Source organism: Zingiber officinale, chromosome 1A, assembly GCF_018446385.1.
Source record: "Zingiber officinale cultivar Zhangliang chromosome 1A, Zo_v1.1, whole genome shotgun sequence".
Taxonomy (NCBI): Eukaryota; Viridiplantae; Streptophyta; class Magnoliopsida; order Zingiberales; family Zingiberaceae; genus Zingiber; species Zingiber officinale.
Window position 1 is genome coordinate 91,734,443 of NC_055987.1, and position 22,723 is coordinate 91,757,165.

A 22,723-nucleotide genomic window follows, 5' to 3' on the forward strand; every position below is an offset into this window, starting at 1 on the left:
ACTAACCAAACATTATTTTTAAGAGTAATATTCATGCTCATACTCATTTCCATTCCACAATACAATGATTCTCATTCCGATTCCGATTCCTATTCCTAGGAAATAACCAAACACCCCCTTAAATTTTTTTTTTTTTTGAAAAACAAACTAAATGAGCAAAGAAGTACAGCATCAACATCAGCAATCAAAAGATACGTCTACTGACGAACTCAAGAGCCAAATTACTAACAAATTAGGTAAAACTACATAGCATCAAACAGTTGAGAGTTGAGTTACATGTTACTTAACTATGATTATAAAATTCTTCCTTCATGAGGCCTGACAAACATGTTATATGATCTAGTATGGCAAATTTGACTATTCCAAAGTCCACAGGTCCACCACAAGAAACATCCAAAATGGCCAACTACATATTAAATATAAACAAAAAAAAAACACAAGCTGAACCAAATTCTTAATTCAGTAAACCTCATGCTGTAATCAGAAAAAAGAGAGGTGACTACCACCAAAAATGGAGAATTATACCTCATCCAGCTGTTGTCATTTGAAGTGTTCAGAAGCTACGATGGCCTTTCATCTTTGATATTAAACTGTAACTATTATGTGCTTTGTAATCTATCAAACGAGTTAATGCCAACTATCAAAACCAACCTGCACAAAATGTGAGTTGCGATTCCCCCAAGGCCACAGTAACAGTAGGTTTACCAAAACAGAGTCAGATTAGAGAAACGGTGCCAAAGAGGTGGAGCATGCTGAGGATTGTTCTTGAGGTGCTTCATGGCAGACATTGGCAATATCTGCGGGTTTCCGTAATTTCTTCCTCCGAAACACACCCCAGAAGTATGGTTGGCCATCAATTCCTGTTGTTAATATACATGACATTAGTAAGGTAAACTTATCACAAAAAAAAAAAAAAAGAACAAAAAAAAACAAGATAAGCAAAGCTTAGTCATTTACTAGTCACTAGAAGTAAGAAATCCAGTGTCTAAAATATGGGAACGTTGATTTTGTTCAAGAAAGCAGAATAAATTGCATGTTCTGTTAAAGACCAGTGCAAAGTATGAGAAAATTATTTGCCAATAAGTTAAAAAGGAGATGGTTTGAGGGTTTAGGGTTTAGGATTGACCAAAGTCTAGTAATAAAACTTGAAATAATGAAAGCTCCATACTATTTTTCTTCCAACAGTTATGGACAAAAACAAAAACCCAAAACAAATTTTCAACAATCCGGATTCTCATGATGACCCCCAAAATTCTTTAGGGAAGTAAATGTGTCAAGCACAACAAGGGCTGGAAATGGCATGTTATTGTTACTGTTGTGCCCGACATGACATTGCCTTAAACTGACTATGTTAGGGATCAACACAATTGGCTCATGGTGTGCACAACACATGCCAGCCAATTTCATTTTAAAAAAATGTAAAAGTTAAAAACTTTAAAATAACTATTTTTTTAAAATTTATGAATATTTTTTAAAAAAAATAAAAAAGTATTTCAGATTTTAATTTTGTAGTCGGACTAATTTTCAAAGTAGATGAGATCTTGAAATTTTTATTTGAACTCTATAAAATAAATGAATTATAGATCTTGTCATGCCGACATGCAAGCTGAGCATGACACTGTGCAAGGACATTGTGCAAGAGTTGATGAACTAACTCTATTACCATGCTAAAACTTAAGAGATAGCCTAATCCACTCAACTGCCAAGGAACAACTCTAGGTATTTAAGCATGTTTAATAAGTTTCATTTATCAATGTGAGACTAAGAAGTGTCATTTAGCAATGTGAGACAGAGTTGGAGCTTCATCCTCTCCTTGCTTCTTTACTCCTTTTAACATGTCTTCCTTCAATAGATATAAAAAGGTTTAAATTTTAAGACAATTATACAGTAGTGTGATTTTATGCATACTAACAGTGTTGTCATTTTTTTCAGCTTTATCCATCAGTACATCTCTCGCAACTCTACACCCATAAATGTATTTAACTGATTTGTCATTCATTATCAACAGCCAACATGAAGTGTCATTTCTAATCAACCACTAACAAGTCATTTTCAACTTACAGTTATATATATTTTAATCTTTAGTTATCCACCTGTTATCTGTATATGTCATTAAAAGATATAGATCATTTTTATGTAGTTATCCACCTGTGGTCTTAAAATGCCTTAATTGTTATTTTTATGATAAATCATTTATTACATAAAAATTAATATATGGAGAAAGAAACCTCAATTTTAATTATTGATCAATGAAAAAGCCACAATATTTATATCAATTGATAGAAATTACATTATTTCATTTTGTTTTAACTCTTTGCTGATATTAAAACATAAAGATTGAATTTTATCTTTTTTAATCAGATTTAATACTTTAATGCTTTGTTTACTCAGAGGATGAAGAAGGAAAATGAATTCATTGTGGAAACATATCCGGAAGGGGAACGGAAAGAAGTAGGATAAAAAGTAAAAGGAGAAGGAAAGCCAAGCAGCGACGACCGACCGCAGTGAGGCCTCAACTCACAAGCGCCTCGGAGGCAACCTCACAGCAAGGTCGCAAGGCCGGAACTCACGACTAGGTTGCGAGGTCGAACATCACTCGCGACCTCACGAGGCCGGACCTTGATCGTGACGTCGCTATGGGGAACACATCTGCCATGCTCACCCAATACGATATCGAGGAAGTCCAAAACCACTGCAACTATCTCTGTACTGTCTTTGATCTTTGTTCTTGCCCAACAATGACAGTTGTTCTTTCTTGATTTGTTCTTGCTTTCAGTTTCACAATAGGAGATTGTCGCCCTCTACAATCGCTTCTACCAGCTCGATCGCACTGCCAAGGGCTTCATCTCCTCCGACAAGTTCCTCTCCATTCCCAGTTCTCCTTCAATCCCCTCTTCCAAGTCCACCACTTTCATCGTTTTCTTACTCTTTGGATTTCTCCACCGTTTATTCTCGCAATTTTACCTTTTTTTCTCCTTCATTTTTCTTGTGCAAAGGCTCCTTAAGATGATTGATGGGTTAAATTTCAAGGACTTCACTACCTTCTTGTCGGTGTTTAGCTCGCAAGTCGCCGCTCCTATTATGATTGCTGGCTGCGAAGGAGGGGAGAAGAAGAGGGGCGGGAGGGAAGTAGAAGACGAGGTGGTGACGACCAAGTAGACTCTGGGATGAGGAAGATTGTTTGGTGTTGCAGGCGGAGTGCTCCGGTGAGGAATCCAAGGAGAAGACAAGGGAGATTGTGAGATTGCACACTTCTTGCTCACTTCCGTCCGCTTGCTTACGCCCGATTTTGAGGGGATGAAAAATAGAGGCAAAAGTAATCAACTGATGGATTGGAGATATGTCCGTCCATTATTTTGTTATATATAAACAAAAGTAAGGATTTCAAATCTCGTGCAATCTTTTCTTCATCCATGCTCCCAAGTAAACTAGCCATAAATGCTTGCATAAAAACCTAATTCAATAGATCTTATTGCCAATTAAATTGATTTCTATTCATATTGAATTAGTATGAATTCAAAATTTAATATTATCATTTAAATAAATTTATTATAAAAATAAAATACTATACAATGCATGAGTCAGGGAGAGAAAATAATAAGACAACAGAATTAATTATAAAGCATTTTTAGGTGGAAATAAATTAAATAATCGACAAAAACTTACAGATGAACAAATTGCAAAAGCTAATAATTATCAAATGCATTATTAAATTATTGAGTCATCCTATAATTCAATACCAATACATCCCATCAACAAATTATGAAGTATATATCCAATGAGAATAAAAAAAAATTTAACATAACTATTAATTTACACAATAGACTTGTATTGTTAGTTATTTAATCAATGGTATCAAAGTGGACATTATTTTCTTGATCTAACATGCATTTATCTACGACGTTATGACGTCAACTAACCCCATTATGGATATCATGGCTCTGCCCTGGAATGGGCAAGAAGCTAGTGGTAGTGTTGTAGCTCACCAACCTATATCTTCTATGAGATTCCCATAATTGATCTTTGCATTAGAATACACCATCGACCAACTAATAGGCATTGTCTCTACCACCAAAATTGCTCCAGCCATTTATAATTTGGAGATGTTCAACATCTTTACGTAACACCAAGATTATATTGTCATTTGGGCTTGCCTCATTTAGCAAAATCATTCAAGACAATGATATTTGCAAGTTGCAAGAAATCACATTGTACAAAAGTTTTCATAAATTTGATTGTTAGTGAATTGGAATGAAAGCTTGTCAATGAGGCTTACATGGTGCACTTTTTTACACTTCACACATACGTGTTGTCACAAGTCATATTAAGGCAAGTATCTAATTTATTTCCAAATAAGAAACCATCCTTCATCTCATTTTCCCACATGAAACAATCAATCTACTAATAGGACATGTGCAACAAAGAGTGATTTCAACTCAAGTGATGCAACCATTAACCTAATAACTCTAAATCAACCAACATGTTGACCTGGTGCAATCTGGATCATTCAAGAGATATAAAGGCCTAAGACATATCTGGATAAGTGGACTGAAAAAGACACATCCCAAAACTATATATAGAAATTCATAGTTACAGGATCAGAGTGAATAGGGCAAAATCACTTTGAATTCATGTATGAATTCATAGCAAATTCATAGTTAGTAAGTGAATCTTCTCTCTCCTCTAAGGAGTAGTATATAGAAATTTATATTTAAATGACTTAATCTCATTATATAAAACTAAAGTTCCACGTGAGGTCAAAAATGAATGTTTGCGATAGTTAGTTTGGCCTATGCAATAACTCTAGTTTGATATTTCTATTTTTTGTGTGTATGTAATTAAGGAGATGGGCTTTTAATATTAAAAAACTATTATACTCACGCTGGGAATCCAATCTCAGTTGTGTGGATGGGTATATCAGTAATTCCACTTCTCCTAGGCAAGATTGCATAACAAAATCTTTTGAACCAACTTGCTCCAGCAGCCAAAAATATTTATTGCTTGGCCTGTAAACAAAATGGAAAGGATTAAATGATTAGAATTATCTGAATACAGAGAAAAAAATGTTTCTTAAACTGAAGAAACTTGAAAAAAAGTATTGAACTTAATTTCAAGCAACTTTACCTATCAAATTGACCAACAAAAAAGTATAAACCAATATCATAACATGTGGGAATATCAGATTGAAAAGGCCAAGCATCTCGCCTTGGCAGCAAATTGAGCTTTAACTTAAATGGCATTTTTTTCGAAATATCATATACTTTGTATGACACTTGACAGGGGAAGTGTGCTTCAATTTCATCAAACACATTGATGGCCATGCCAAAGACTTCAAAGACACCCCTGCAGGAAATTGAATGGCAAGCAATAACTGAATAAGTACTCAAAAAGAAATATATATAGAAGGGGGACAATTAATTTATTATTTCTTTGTCCTAATTTACTTGTGAGTGCTCTAGTGCCCAAATAATGGCTATCATAATGGAACCTCTCAGAAAATTCTCATTTACTTTTGTTTTATGCAGATATAAGCCTACATAAACTTGCAAACACAGAGAGAAACTTTGTATGGTGATACAACAGGAGATATCACGTTTCCATGATTAGATTGACAAAACAAAATGTATACATCATTATAAACATATGATGTAAACCTTATTCAGCTAGAGCTTCACTTGTGGATATGCATTTGGAAACTCAACAAGATGCATTACACAGTGTATTATGCAGCCTAAAGGACCAACACAACTTTTCTTGAGAATTGAAATAAAAGGTTTCAAATAATATGATTAAATGTCAATTAAATACCTGAACTGATATACTAGAAATGGATAGAATCAAATGATCAACACCCTATTCCCCAGAGAGACTAGCAATGATAACAAATGTTGACAAACCAATGCACAGAATTGATAAACCATACATGTAACATTCAGTAAGAAAAGTTCAGAAATTTTAATAAGAAAGTCCATGTTGTCACTGTGATTTTAGCTGCCAGGATTGTATCAAGATAGGATTGACAACTATTTTTTAGTATAACTTGTGACCCTGTACTCTACCAAAGGTTCCTGTTCCCTTGTGGTATGCCAAACCTAGCATGCCCTTGGATAGCATCTAAACACCTTGCTGTTCTACATTACAACTGAGTTATACTTATCTGCCCATGTCACAAAAGTTGGCAAGTAAATTGGTATATAGATCATACATCAAGCATCAAAACATTTCAAAAATATTTATATACTATATCACAATTTAAGTATTGTAACTGCCTTGAACCCAAGTACATTAAAACTTAAATCCTCAGCTAGCCAACAAATAAACCCAAGAAAAACTCTAAGGGCTAGGTTCATCTGAAAGTCATGAATATCTGTCTGATTCCGATGAGGTAAACACAAAGCATTTAAATCAACTAAACTCTTCACAAATATGTGCATAAAGCTCCTGAAAGGAAGATCGCATAATTGCTAGGTAGGATAATGGTAATAAATACCTGAAAGCCCGTATATAAAAACAAAGGACTAGTATACGTAGGAAACATTACAGACACAGCCAAGTGCAATGACGCCAACAGTAATGTGCGGACAACATGGTCATCCTGTGAGCCATTAAGTTCAGTGTTTGGGCAAATTTGGTAGCATGCAACAACAAATTACTGTAAATAAAATTTGCAGACCAACATAAACTGCAATTATCTTTATCAATTGTAAATATTTGGAAATTTATGTACAATTCTCTAGTGGAACCCCCAAACACTTTTTATATTTTTGTAATTTTTATATGAAATATACAAAAATAAGAATGGTAAGATGGATGTGAGCATTAGAAAGCATAAAATGAAAAATATCAATATCTGAAATCAATTAGGTGTAGCTCCAATAAATTTTTTTTGATAGAAAAATTAAATCAATTAGAGTAGAAAGTATAATGAATAGATGAAGAACAAAGAAAATATTAGTAATTTAGTTAGTATGATAAAGAAAGGTAATTTAATTCATTTCTATGATTAGTAACTTAGTGTTGTATACAACTCAATAGAGAGGGATAAGATCCATATAGTAGATCCCAATTAATTAAAACAAACATAGGTTGATAATGATGATGTATAAGTTGTCATCATAGCTTAAATGCAATTCTCTTTTAGATTAAGAGAGACACATTTTCCTAAGAGATGAAGGGAGGGGAGATCCCACCAGAAGTTAGATTTCAGTTTTAGCAAAAGTTACCACTTGACTTCATTCTCAACCTCTTATCATTGTAATGTCATTGTAACGTTTAACCACTAATATTGTTACTTAAGCAGAATAATGACATGGTAGATTTTCAACTCCAATGACATGATACAATACATCTGTCATGTCAGTACTCAAAAAACTGTGTTCGTAGCTAGAATTAAAATGACATAAGTTTTATTATTTTTTTTTTGGAATGATTTTAAAACTTTAAAGGCCATTCTAAAGAAGAAAGTAACTAAGGGGGCATAATGAATTTTCCCCATTGAACAAAAGGAACTTAGAGCCAACCCTTGACAAAAACGCCTAACAATAAAAAAAAATATTAGTTACATTTCTGAATAGTTAACACATGTAGCAACAATATAATAAATGTCCTTCATCACATTAAACATAATTTGTTAGACATTCTTTTCTTGTCTAATTCTCACCATAGTAAATATTCTTGTGCTCTCATGCATTTCCTAAGTTTATAAAAATATTTCTTTTTTTTTCCTTTATCTCCATAAATTGTCTTTAATAAATCATAGGTCCTCTGCATTTTCAATGTAGCATTTGTAGTTGATCTTTTGGGCACAAAATCAATTGAGTTTTCAATAAGTTCTACTTCTTCCCCTAAACACCTTTCCCAAAGTCTAAGAGTCACCAACTTAATTCCTCTATAAATATAAAAAAAAAAAATTATCCTTCCACTCTATTAAACTATAAGTGGAGAAAATAATTGTTTTTCTTGAATCTAAGGCTATGTTTACTTTGAAAGATGGAAAGGAGAAAGAAAAGAATTGATGGTAGAAAAAATTCCGTAGGAAAGGGTAAGAGAAAGGAAAGAGAAAAGAAAAGAAAAGAATACGAGAGAGAGAAAGAAAGGAAAAGAATACGAGAGAGATAAAAGAAAAAGCTCTCCACGGAACGGAAGGAAGGGAAAGAAGAGAAGAGACATGGTGGCACCAAGGGAGCACCTTAACCTCGTCACCGTGGGCAAATTCTCCCAAGAAGATCAAGCACTCCATCGTCCGAACACTATTTTCGGCCTGTAAAGCACAACAAGCAGCCAGTGGAGCAATTGTTTCTTGAACCCGGATGTCAATGCCAACCACATCGCTGACTCCTCCGACGTCTCGAACGCCAGCTGTCGCCCGCACCAATGGACCGTGCACCGCACCACAAAGTTAAGCCCGAGAGTGTTTATTAGCACACAGAGCAGTGTCACGAGGATGATGATCATGCTCCAATCCATCCTGACGTCGAGGATCGTAGTTCTAACGGCCGCCGCCAAACAAGCGCCGAGAAGCTTGCATATGTTGATCAAAATGTCAACTTGGATGAAATCTGCAAGTTTACCATGAAATAAAGCAATTGGAACATCACAATCGAAACTTTTCGACTATATGCACTCTTTTGCTAGTTCTTGTTGGGTTTTTCGGGCCACGAAAACAGCTTTTCGCGTCGCGGAAACCCCGAATCACCCAAAGCCGTAGATCCGTGCAAGGAAAAACGAATGAAATACAAGTACGAGTTTCAAAATCTTTAGATCTACTCCTAGATCTATGTGTTGAGAGCTTTTATACCTTCGAAGCGTGCCTTTCGCGTATCCCGCTCGTCCAAAACGCCGGATCTCGAGAGTATCAAGATAGATACCCCTCTAGAAGTATCCACACGAACACGTAGGTGGAGAAAACCACACAAAAGGTGTGCTAGCACCTATGTATGGTTCGGCCAAGTTGAGGAGGAGAGGAAGAGCTTGAGAGGAAGAAGGAAGAAGATACACACTTGAATGAAAAATGAATTCCCATTCAAAACCAAAAGTGGCCGGCCACTTCCCATAGTGTAACTCCCCATTAAATGCTATTAATGTGAAGTTATTAAGAAAATGACTTTGTAACTTCCATGAGGTGGCACCCATGATGATGTGGAGTAACATCATTGGTCCACATCAATGCCAACTCACCAATGAGGTGGCATAAAGTCAAGTCAAACTTGACTTTTAATCTTCCTCTCAAGTCAAGTCAAGTCAAACTTGATCAAATCTCTTCCATGGTTGATCGAATCCAACCATTTGATTCAAGCCAACTTAATATAATGAATCTTATTCATTTAATTAAATTGATTCAATGAGTCAAAATCTAAATTAGACTCATTGAACACATGAATCAACTTGAGTCGAACTCAAGTTAGCTCAATTAGGATTACTCTTAATCCAATTTGATTCATCAAATGAATCTAATCCTCTTGGTTCATCATATGAACCTAATCTCCATCTAATTGTCCTAAGTGTGTGACCCTATAGGTTCTTGTAACGTTGGCAATGCCCTAAACCCATTTAGGAGCATAAGTAATGAGCGGTATCTAGCAACACATCATTACTACCCAAGTTACAAGAATGTCGAGATCCGACATCACCTTGTGACTACTAATTGTGACTCCTCACAAAATATGACAAGTGTCTTTCTATCCTAGACATCTAGATTGGTCAATGTGAGGCATAGACCGTGTCATCCTCTGACCAATCTAAATCTTGAACTCCAAGTAGACTCACTAAATCAAATGAGCTCAATATCCTATATTGACTCATTTGGGCATGGTCATGCACTTCGTGGTCTCACTCTATCAAGAATACCGATGTCTCTCCCGTCATATAGGAGGGATAGATCACATCTACATCACTCACATCCCTCTGCATAATTTGTTATATACCCAGTAATCGCCTTTATAGTCCACCCAGTTACGAGTGACGTTTGACGAAACCAAAGTACATAACTCCTTATGTAGGGATCTATGGTGACTTCAGGTCTAAGGACTAGTAGTCATACTAATAGCCACATGAGAAAGTATATGACACTCATATAACGATCCATGATACTTTCTCATGGCGGGTCAACTTGATATCTCTATATTCATGACTTGTGAGATCAAGTCATCGAGTTGACCTACATGCTAGTCTTATTGCATTAACATTGTCCCTAAATGTTAATACTCAACTAGGAATGATTAAGAGTAGTGTTCCCTATATCATCTCACTATCGGTTCAACTAACCGATTGATATAGGTGAGAACCGTCTACTCAGGGACATTATTATACTTAGTTTATTTGGCACTAATATAAGTATAATAACCAAAATCCAAATGCCTTTATTTATATAGAATATGATACAATAAGTCCAATATATAATCATCAAATGATTGGCTCTAGGGCTCTAGCTAACAGTTCTTACTCTTCACTCTGCCAAAAATCATTGGGAATAGCAGATTTGTAAGGAATCTGAAGAGGGCGGGGACATTGACACATTGTTGGAGACATCTTTTGGGTTTATTATCCACCAAATTAAAGATGGAGAATAACAAACGAAATCACTCAGCTTTTGCGTGCCCTGTTCTTGCTTCTCAAATCAGGAAAATGGATTTTTCATTTGCTTCACAATTTGGGTGGAACTGAGTTCATAGTGAGCAAGGAGTAGCTAGGGGACTAGAAAGGAAATTGTGGGGTCGACCTCATAGGTCGCTTGTGCTCACGGTCAACCACGAGTGACCCCCAAGGTCACTTACGCTTGCTCTTGCTCTTGCAGGGCCGCTCGCGCTCGCTGGGCAGCCTCCTTGTCGCACACAATGCCCTTGCGGGACCGCTGGCAGGAAGTGGACATCGAGCGGGGCCACTGATTGCGATCGCGTGAGTTCAATCGCGACTGCAAGAAATAGTTGTGCACGTTGAAACGTTGAAGGAGGAAATTGCTTTTTGCCTGGTTTAGGCAGAATTATGATAAAAAAATAATCCGCTAAGGAATTATAAATCCGTCTGTCCATTAGGTTAAAAAAAATACAATAACTCTTTTTTTTCCAAAGTAAATAAGAGAAAAGAAAGGAATATAATCCATCTTTTTTTAGAAGTAAATCGAGGAAAGTTTTACATGATGGAAAATATTCAGTAGTTTTATTTCCTTCCTTCCAAGTAAACAAAGCCTAAAGGTTACATAATGTCTCTTTATATGAGCAAATTAGAATGTCTTGTTAATAGAAAACTAATACGAAATCCAAAAAAATTAATAGTAACCTAATAACCTATCAGATATTTGACTAAATTCTATAGGAGTTTTATCAAATAAATTGATATCAAATATTTGATTTGGTAATGCGATTGATGAGATAAGCAACAGAGAACATGACAACCCATAGGTATTTAAGGACATTCATGGTGAACATTAGAACATGGACTACTTCCAATAAATGACTATTCTTCCTTTTTGACACTCCATTTTGTTGAAGAGTATTGACACATGAACTTTGATGGATAATCTTGGTATTGAAGTATTCTTTGCCATTGCTAGTAATTGTGTTCGAGTCATTTTGTGAAATTTTTTAAAGATTTTGGTTGTGTGTGATTTGTTTCGAAGAAGGTAAACTCACGTAACCCATGTGTGATCATCAATAAAGCTTAGAAATCATTTTTGTCCTACGAGATAGTGATTGGTGACCGACCCTATATATCACTATCCATAAGAGAAAAATGGGGTGGATAGTGCATATAGTTTTGGAGAGAACGATATAAGTGTGCCTGGGTAAATGACAAATTTCAAAGTCAATCAAAGCAAGGTTTTATTATTGAATAGAGACGAAAACAACAACAACAACAACAACCAATTATTATCCCACTTGATGTGGTCGAGGAATAGAGACGAAAAAAATGTTTCAAATATAAAAACTAGGAAACAAACATTTCAAATACTATCCTTTTTTCATTTTTTAATCCAAAATCCTTCATGTCCACCTTTGTATTTTTCATATACTCTCCTTATGTCCATTTAATTCTCCTTTGAGTACAAATTTTCAATCCTAGATATATCTAATCCTTTTAGAACACTCTCTTAATTGAACCATACAATTTTATTGAGCATAAGCATTTATTAACATTCAGTGTCTTATTTATAAAATCAACTTCCATACAATGATTCTATCCAATTCTCCTAAATTTGACAATCTTATCACAATGATTCTATTTCTCTATTCTCCATCTCATTTCTTACTAGTACGCATAATGTGTATATGACTAACATGGGAAATGCTAGGAGATTGGCCTCCACGTTGTTAAATGATGAGCTGCAATAAGATATCTAGCTACTAAAGCCATTATATGGTAAGAAAGACAAAAATAAAAGAGAACAATCTATACATTACACAAGTATTTATATTATCACAACCACACCATGAAGCATGTCTTCCTAATAGAGTCCTAACTTTCTAGGAAACCTAGAATTCGAGAACACTATAATCAAAATCAATACGAGTTTATCCTCGAAATTGTATGTTAAATTCCTTGTTCAACAAACTCAATAACAGAGAGGTTGCTGGAAAGCCTAAGAGAGGACTACATTGATAGGAAGCTTCAATGAATTAGTTGCATTTTAAGTTCATGAACCCAACAGACAAATCCTAAAGTTTCCCTGAACAGGGGAAAAAACAGGGGGGAAATGTCAAGCATGTAAAATTCAATAGAAAGACAGAAGTCAATCAACAGCATACACAGCAGCAAAAAATAGTAATATCAAAAGCATTCTATGAATAAGATTTCAGAAGTTAACTATTCTGTTTATCCATTAGCAAGAGATGTCTGGCACTTACTTCCAACAAACTTTTGGAGCAGGGACATTCAAAAGATTCTCAGCTGGATGTATGAGCAATATCTGTGGTGGGTTAGTTGCTTCAGGTGCTGGTCTCTTGGATGTGGTAGCATAATTTTCCCTTCCATCTGTTAAACATCTATTTTGATTCACAACGTGATTTGTAAAAGAGGTCTAAATCAGACTGTTCTTGATGATACAATTGGTGATAAGCATTCATGTTGGTCAAGGACATGAGAGAATCAATTGGCGATGCATCACTACAAGCAAAAGACTGCTGAAGGTTTTGAACCATGGACAAAAATTTAAGTTATTGAATTACTCAAGAAATTTCAAAAAGGGATGTATCAGATGAGATACCCCACACTCAAATTCCCACTTGTTTGTGTATTCCTTTACATTTAATTGTCTATTCCAACTGAAATCAAAAAGGTAAATCTCTGCTAAGGTTTGAAAACTTGAGTCATGTATAAGTTAAAAAAAATAATTAATTAATTAAATTACTAATACATGTTTGTTTTTTATTTAATTGTTGATTAATTTAATCGTCTTGCTCAAGTTAAAAATACTTACAAACAATTATTAATTTTTATTTTTAGTCATTTGTACACAGTATCTTTTGTATGTTCCATAATGATTTATCCTTATAATCTACTCAACTTTTTCAAGTAGAAGCTAAAATGAGCAACAAGAAAATGGAACCTTCTATTGCCCCTCTACGAACTGGGTCATGCTTTATTTTCAATTTCTGCACCATTAAAACAATTCCATATTTCATAGGATGTTTTTAATTATGCATTCAACTTGTTCAAGGACAAGTATTATTCTAATATTTTGGCAAAAATTTGTAGTCATAATTTCTTTAAATATTAGCTCTATGGTCACTATAAAATGTAAAATAAATGTATAATTTATTTTTTAGTGTATATATTTAAAATTTGTTCATGAACATATAAAAACATTGAGCATCAAATATATCATCTTGCATTTTATTTTATGGATGTAGTGAAACAATTCAAGCTTCTATTGTTTCATTTTAATTTGATTTATTTTAACCACATAGCTACAATTCATGGTTTAAAGTGTCGTGCCGAAACGGTCGAAACGGACGAAACATCTCGTTCCGATCGGCGACCAGCACCAGCACAACCCCAGCACTAAACCCACGATTGTTGTGACGTGTTGCGCGATCCCATGGCCGCAGCGAAGGGGTCACTCGAACGCGCAACAACAGCGGAGGGTCACATAACCTTTCCACTACCGCCGCGGAGGCGTCGCGCGACTCTACGACTGCTGCAAAGGGGTTGCACGACCACCACAGTCGCACCGGAGGAGTCACGCGATCCCCACGGCCATGGCTTAGGGGTCGCGCAATCCCGCGGCAATACTGAAGTCGTGCGAGCTCGCGAGTGGTGTCAGATTTCGAATTTTTTTAATTAAACTTAGGTTAATTATTTTAATTAACTCCTAGCTATAATGAAGATAATCTAAAGAGATTTTATTAAACCCTTATAAAATTATCTAATTAATTTTATATTTCATTTATTTCAATTTAAAAAATATAATAAAAATTTTATTTATTTATTTATCTATTTTCATATCTTTTCCTTTTCTAAAGATTATTTTTTATATTGTTTATTTTTTAAAATATTTATGTTAAATATTTTATTTTTTAATTAATATATTTTATATTTAAAAAATATCGAAACTATATCGACACGGCACTGAAACCTCGGTACGAGTTAAAATTTTAAACCTTGCTACAATTTATTAAAATAAACAATGATAGAGATATAGTTTTTTTTCAAATTTTAGATATATTATATTTTGTGTTTAAATTAGAATGAGTTTTGTGACTTAAATTTATTTAATTTAATGAGTACAAATCAATGAAAATGAAAAATATTAAACACAGTTCAACTCAACTCAATCAAATTTATTTTTTTTTAAGATTTTTTTATAAAATCAAATTCAAATTTGAAAAAAAAAAATTACATTCAAACGAACTGAATTTTTTGAGGAAAAACCCCTTTAATGTGATAAATCAGTTAGCACTTATTGCAATCATTATGCATCTTAATGGCATTCCAATAAAATGAACTGTAAATAGTGAAAAAAATAAATGAATAATTTTCTTAAATCATAAAAAAAATAAATAAATAAATAAAATAAAATAAATGAATAATTTTCTTAAATCATTCTTTTAACTAAAGTAACTCCGTCCATGATGACCGGTCATGGCCGGTCCCAAGCCCGGATAAAGGAGGAAGGTTGCGTTAGGTTGCCAGCCAGCGTCAAATTATGGCAAATATTTCATGAATGAATCCATTAAACTATTGTGCTAATGCTAGGTTGTTCCCCGGAAGGAACGCGTTGCAGGGTCCGACTGTAACGTCTCGGCAAGGACCGCTACATCTACAGAACTCGAGTGTAGTGATAAATATGCAAGAGTTCGCGTTACAGGGTCCGACTGTAACGTCTCAACAAGGACCGCTACATCTCCAACTTGAGTGTAGTGTTAAATAGGCAAGAGTTCTCACACCATAGGTTAGATAAGAACAAATATGATAGGAAAATTAATAATCTAAGATTTGGAACTTGGAACATAGGAACTCTCACTGGTAAATCAATGGAGGTAGTAGATATGATGATTAGGAGAAAAATTAATATTTTGTGTGTACAAGAGACAAAATGGACAGGTGAGAAGGCAAAGATGATAGAGAACACGGGTTTTAAGTTATGGTACACTGGAAAGAGTAAAACAAGAAATGGAGTGGGTATTATTGTAGATAGTTTGTTAAAGGATGAAGTTGTAGGAGTAGTTAGAAAAGGGGATAGAATTATAGCCCTTAAGATAATAATGGCGAAAGAAACTATGAACATAATTAGCGTATATGCACCACAAGTAGAATTAGATGAAGCTACCAAATCAAGGTTTTGGGAGGACTTAGATGAAATATTACAAAATATTTCACCAAATGAAAGGATTTTAATAGGAGGTGATCTAAATGGACATGTCGGAGTGAAAAATGAGGAATATGAGAGAGTACATGGGAGTTATGGGTTCGGAATGAGGAATGAGGAAGGGAAAACTATATTAGATTTTGCGATAGCATATGACCTTATATTAGTTAATACGTTTTTTAAGAAAAGAGAAGAACACTTAGTCACATTCAAAAATGGGAATAATAAATCGCAAATTGACTTTCTTATGGTTAGGAGAAGAAGGATAGAAAGATTTGTAAAGATTGCAAAGTCATCCCTGAAGAAAGCTTAACTACCCAACATAGGGTAGTAGTGTTGGATATACGTCTTAAACATAGTATCAATAGAAAGAAAATATATACAATTCCTAGAATTAAGTGGTGGAAGTTAAAGGATGGAAGCAACATATATTTAAGGAGAAGGTAGAAGTACAAGCATTAGGTGAAATATACGATGACTCTAATACAACATGGGATAAGATGGTATCAAAGTTGAAAATAGTAGCTAAGAGTGTCCTCGATGAGTCAAAGGGGCATGCACCGCTAAGTAAAGAATCTTGGTGGTGGAATGAGAAAGTACAAGAGAAAGTGAAGGAAAAACGAATAGCTTATAAGGAATTATATATTTGTAAGAATGAGGAAAACTTAAAAAAATATACAATAGCCAAGAAAGAAGCTAAGAAAGTGGTGAATGAAGCAAAAAATGAAACTTTTGAACGGTTATATCAAAAATTGGATACAAAAGAAGGGGAAAGAGACATTTATAGAATAGCTAAAGTGAGAGAAAGAAAAACAAGAGATCTTAGCCAAATAAAATGTATTAAAGATGAATGTAATAGGGTATTAGTAAGCGATGGAGAAATAAAAAAGTGGTGGAAGAGGTATTTTCATCAACTTTTTAATGAAGGTTTAGGAGACCAACTTAACTTGGGTAATTTAATTAGGTCAAATGAGCATCGAAATTTTAATTTTTATCGTAGAATTCAAACTTCAGAAGTAAAACAAACTTTAAATGAGATGCACAATGGAAAAGCCGTTGGACCAGATGATATTCCAATAGAGGTATGGAAGTGCTTAGGAAAACAAGGTATTGAATGGCTTACAAAATTATTTAACATGATATTGAAAACGAAAAAAATGTCTGATCAATGGAGGATAAGTACTCTAGTTCCCTTATATAAGAATAAGGGAGACGTACAAAATTGTGCAAACTATAGGGGTATTAAATTAATGAGTCATACTATGAAACTTTGGGAAAAAGTAATAGAAAAAATATTAAGGAAAGAGACAACAATGACAGAAAATCAATTTGGGTCTGGAAGGTCGATAATAGAAACTATACATCTTCTTAGACAATTAATTGAAAAATATCGGAACAAAAACAAGATCTACATGGTATTCATTGACTTAGAAAAAGCGTATGATAGAGTCCCAAGAGAAATTATATGGCGAATTTTAGAAAAGAGAGGTGTTAGCATAACATATATTGAACTAATTAAGGATATGTATGAGGATGTAACGACCGGAGTAAAGACTTGAGATGGAGTAACGAAGTATTTCCAATAAAGATAGGGTTACATCAAGGATCAGTCTAAGTCCCTATCTTTTTACACTAATTATGGATGAACTCACACATTCAAGATAGAGTACCAGGTGTATGTTGTTTGCAGATGATATTATTTTGGTAGATGAGACACGTGAAGGAGTAAATGCTAAGCTAGAATCTTGGAGGAAAACACTAGAAGGGAAAGGTTTTAAGGTTAGTAGATTAAAGACAGAATATATGGAATTTAAGTTTAGCAATATTAGAAGTAATGAAACAATTGTTAAGATAGGAGAGGACGAGTTGCCTGAAACCGAGCGATTTAAATATTTAGAATCATTTTTACAAAATGATGGAGGGATTGAGAGAGATGTCTTACATAGAATACAAGCAAGATGGGTGAAATGGAGGGGAGCGTCGAGTGTTTTATGTGACTGTAAAGTACCTCTTAAACTTAAAGGTAAATTCTATAAAACCGCAGTTAGACCTGCTATGTTATATGGAGCTGAATGTTGGACTATGACTTGAGCACACGAGCAGAAGATGAGAGTTGCAGAGATGAGGATGTTAAGGTGGATGTGTGGGCATACGAAGATGGACAAAATAAGAAATGAGAGCATTAGAGAGAAAGTCGGAGTTGCATCTATTGAGGAAAAACTCCGAGAGACACGTTTAAGATGGTACGGACATGTAACGACCAATAAATGCTCCAGTTAGGCGATGTGAAACTATGATAAACATACATATCAAACGAGGAAAAGGAAGACCAAAAAAGACTTGGTTAGCAACAATAAAACAAGATAAAATTTATTTAAATATAGATGATGATATAATAGGAGATAGAGCTCAATGGCGTAAAAGGATTCATACAGCCGACCCCACCTAGTGGGAAAAGGCTTGGTTGTTGTTGTTGTTGTTGTTGTATTCTTTTAACTAAAGTGTTGTATCAAACCTGAATTGTTCCACAACATTGAAACTAGAACTCAAAGAAGATACAAAGGAGGGACAGAAGAAGCTTTATACGATCTCACTAACCCTTAGTTTTTCAATAGCATGCTCATATGATCTCTCCCGATAGAACGAGTTAAAACACAAACAAAAAAAATAGAATTTTATCCTTTTTAAAAATTTTGCATCTTAAATTAATTTTTTAAAATTTTAGGCAATTAGTTAAGCTTAATCAAGCTAATATTTTAGGTTTAGTGATCAAATAAAAATAGATTTAGGGTTGAATGAAGCCTACCGATTAGGCATGGTAATCAAAGTCAGGTAGGTTTAAACCAAGCTTGATTTGGATCCATTGGTTAAATTAGGAACAAACCAAGTTATGAAATAGGATAGTCTAGTTCTGCTTATTTAGGTTAGTGAAATTTTAGAAAATTAAGAATCATTTATATTCTTCCCTCTTGACATACTCTCCTTCTCTTCCACTTTCTTTCCTGATCCTACCTTCTCTTCCTTTACCTCACCTCCCACCAGTTGCCCAATCTCATTCCCCAATGAGTTCCAATCTCATTCTCCTCTCTCTAGAGCTCTTACCTCTCCCTTAGTCTCTCTTGTGGTCTCCCCTCCTCTTTGTTTCCGCTGTGCATGCATTTCCATTCAAGATAGAGTTGTAAACTTAGATCTAAGATCTAGTTGAAGCTGCTCTAGTGTCGATATCAAAGTTGTCTCGCATGTGGTTAGCAGGCTACCCATGCATACTGACATGGCTCGACACTTTAATTGATTCTATTAGTTGGGGGTAACTATCAGCAACAATAGATATTTTGTGTTTTTCCTCAGAATGTATAACATTTGTTCCTCCTGTTATGCATGAGGTGTAGTGCGATGTAGTAACTAAAGGAGAACCGTAACAAGGTACAACACTAACCACACATATGTTGAAAGTAGATATGCATACCTAGGGCCTTGAGTTTTATTTTATTTCCCATTCTATTTGCAGTGTATGAAGCTGAATCATCAGAAGCAACACCTAAAGCTGCAGACACTGTAAACTTTCAAGAAAAACATAAGCCCATAGCAGCAACAGCTCTTAAAAGTGTTGTCTATGAAGTAGTAATTTGGAAATATAACAGCACATTTAAGAATAGCTGGTGACCTACAAAGATATAAATTGTTCAGAGGTATATCAAAAGAGCACCTGGAACTTTCTTTCTCATATTTGCTTCCTTATCAACAATAACAGCATCCCTGGTTGTGCTGACATTTCCGGCAAGAAGGCCAGAATAAACCGTAGCCGCATTTGGCTGTTTGAAAACCCCAGGTTTTGTTAAACTAGAGGATGTGTATGGGTCTTTTACTTCTTTTCTTGAGCTAGGATGCAACGTCGCAGCATAACTCCTTCGGCAACTTGAAGGACCTGAATTTGATGCTTTAAAGGATATCTTTGGATGCTTAGTAAAGCAAACTTCTTCAGTTGAAATGAATTTTACTTTTGCATTTTGAATGGCCTTGTAGAAACCCATTGGTATTGACGAGTGTTTGACATGCTTCCTGTTCCGCCACTTCCTAGAATCATCAATTTCTTTAGGAATTCTTTGGTCATTCAAATTGGAACTTCCTTTAGTTGGAGGCACCCTGTTCAAGAGAGGATGGAAAGCTTTTGAATTACTTTCCATAACTGTATGAGGCATCTTTGACTCTTGAGCTACATCGACTGACAGATTTGAACACTCATCACAATACCAATTATCTCGAACCCCAAAACGAACCACTTTCATGCAGTAACTGCAAAATTAAAAAGTATAAAAGGGGGTTGACAAGGTTAGCATCATTGTAATCAATGCACTGAAAAAAAACATAGCTTTGATCCACAGACTTCACAAAATATAGCTCTGATTCACAAAGACTTCGCACATTAAATAAAGACATGATTCAGGCATTAACATGACAATGGCCTGAATTTCACCCAATAAACTTACCTAGCCAGATAATCCATTGCCTGTTTTAGATCTCATTGCATTTTTTTAACTAGATTGTCAAATTTAGATATATATCATGATTAGTCATACGAGGAAGATTATAACAATAATTAGAATTAAAATGAACAAACCTAAGCAACTAGAATAGATCTTATGGAAAACTCATTTTTCTTGTCTTTACACTTGCAACCCTTCATCAAGGAATTATCTAGGTGGTAGGTGGTCAGCCAACCACCTAGTGTCTAGGCAGTAAGCAAAGGCCTAGGTGGTTATATTAATATTACTAATATACGGTTATCAAGTCAATTTTAAAATTATATTCCTGGTCACATATCACATTTCAAGAACACATAATAAAAATCAACAAAAATATGACAAGAAAATATATACAATTTCACATTGCAATTAATAGAACAAAAAGTTACAGAAAAATATAAAATTCTTTCCATGAACAAACCATCTCGAAATCTAACTAAACTGATTGCCTAAGAAAGCTGCTTGGATGGCCTAGGTGGGCACCTACCTCGATTTTTAAAACACCCCGCCTAAAAGAGAACTATAGTGTAGGCGAAGTAGATGCCTACTAAAACCACCTAGGCAACCACCTATCTCACTTTTTAAAGTCGCCCTTCACATACTCACATTGACCTTAAAAAGTGATAGCATATCATATGTCTGCATATCATATGTCTACATATGACAAGTGAGCCAACCAAGGATCTAAAACATTAAAAAAAAACTTTTGCATGCTAAGATAAGGTTTTAGACCTCGTAAGGATCTTTAAGGGAGCGTTATACATTGAAAACTATTCAAAACAAAAAAGGAAACAGAATAATATGGGCTCCAAGCATCTGACCAGTATTCATCACGTGCATTTTTGAAGTGTTAACTGATCATTATGAATGTAATTTGTCATGTTATCACCAAAAGTAATTTAAGTGTTCATGAGACAAGATATTCTATGTCCTGAATAAACAATAAAATTGTGTTTATGACACTTTGGAATACATTTGATTGACAAGAACTGTTATGGTCCTCTACGGTCCTAATTTGAATTACATAGTGAGCACCAAGGATTGAACTTCAATGTTCATTACAAAAATATATATATATCAAATAGGAGGTAGGATCCAAGTTATCCAATCCTAAACATGCCAAATTCTTATAAGTTAAAACAAAGTTGAATCAATGATCAAGAGTCATTTTAACTTGCACTTTGGCTCCGAAACACCTACTAAAACAATATTCAGTAAAAAGTAAAATCAGAGTATTGAGAACAAGTTAAAACTAGTTAAATCTGCAAGGCTTACGTGTGTTCAAAATTCCTTCTGCAACGATGACACGTGATAATTTGTTCCGAGTAGCCCGTATCTCCACAAATACCACACAATTTTGTCTGCAAGAGCAAGGGAATGTTATCATCCTTTAGGTCAACATATAATACATAGAAACCAGAGAAATAGAGAAAGTTGAAATTCAAAACAGATAAACTCAGAACAAGAAAATAAAGGGTTCCAATTTCTTTTGATAATTCAGGTATCCAGCTTTTCGAACTGACTAATCCTGCATGTGACTAGCCGGTCCCACGGAAATTTTCCTCGGCCACTAAGATAAATCAGAAAACACTCGTGAAGACCCATCCAAGTATTCTTAGGCTCGCTTTTTACTGCGCCGCATTTGAATCTTAGATCCCTTAGTTATCCATTGGAGAGTCTAACAATTGCAGCTTTCCTTACAACTTTCGATAGGAAGACCTTAGATACTCGAACCAAGACGAGACCTTTCTATCTCCTTCTGACTAAGGCCGGGCCCCCCACCTCTCTAATCGAAGTCAGTAAAACCTCTTCTCTTTCTGACTTTCTTTCGGCAAGGGCAGTTGTAGTTTTTGAAAAAACAAATCCCGACGAGAATCACTCGAGGATCAGGGGCAACTACTACTATTATAAGACAGACTTGGCTTCAGACGGACCAAAGCCCTTTCCTTGATATGCAGCTTCAACTCATAGATCAAGATCAGGCTCAACTTCTTCAAGAAAGCAGACTCAAGGGAAAGAGAAAATTTCCATCTGGTCTAGTGACTGTAGTCTTACCGCTCCGTGGGCTTTCCGTACCTCTATTTCCGTTTCGTACTCTCGTCGGTTGATTCAAAGGTTTGCTTGAATAGTCTGCCCATTCGCTCATGGCTCGTTCCGTGCTTATGCACTCTACTCGCTTTCGGCGATTTCGTAAACTCAAAGAAATATACGTTCGGAACAAGAAACGAACAAAAACGATGAAAAGAAGGCCTCACCTTCCTCATTGTCGCCTGAGAAGGACTCGGCGGCGACGGCTAATGCACCGAGAGACGCGAGACGCGACTCTTGGCTCTTTCTCCTCTCTTTCTCCTTGTAACCAACAGAGACAACTCCGCCTCCCTGCAATAGCATGAAAAAG

General features: G+C 35.1%; 1 protein-coding gene across 4 annotated transcripts; it reads right to left on the reverse strand.

Annotated features, from left to right (window-relative positions):
- Positions 1-201: 201 nt before the first annotated feature.
- LOC122026864 lies at positions 202-22,723 on the reverse strand. Of its 4 annotated transcripts, XR_006124187.1 has the most exons (9): positions 22,581-22,712; positions 21,601-21,686; positions 19,509-20,095; positions 19,269-19,355; positions 12,840-12,966; positions 5,125-5,343; positions 4,882-5,006; positions 526-860; positions 202-406 (listed from the first exon to the last, which is right to left on the reverse strand). XR_006124187.1 is itself a non-coding variant. In XM_042585598.1 (8 exons), the coding sequence occupies exons 1-8, from the start codon at positions 22,587-22,589 to the stop codon at positions 721-723; spliced, it is 1,371 nt and encodes a 456-aa protein (XP_042441532.1). In that variant the 5' UTR covers positions 22,590-22,723; the 3' UTR covers positions 202-720. The 4 variants fall into 4 exon arrangements, 3 of the variants coding, with proteins under 3 accessions (XP_042441532.1, XP_042441519.1, XP_042441538.1); XM_042585598.1 differs by having other exon boundaries at positions 202-860; positions 19,269-19,346; positions 22,581-22,723; XM_042585585.1 differs by having other exon boundaries at positions 202-860.

What these genes read in the sequence shown, in the direction of transcription:
- LOC122026864 (XM_042585585.1), bottom strand. An exon ending in GCTCCAAAAGTTTGTTGGAA is followed by an intron (nt 5,344 to 12,839) that starts GTAAGTGCCAGA and finishes AATTTCCTGCAG; the next exon opens with GGGTGTCTTTGAAGTCTTTG. An exon ending in ACTGAGATTGGATTCCCAGC is followed by an intron (nt 861 to 4,881) that starts GTGAGTATAATA and finishes TATTAACAACAG; the next exon opens with GAATTGATGGCCAACCATAC.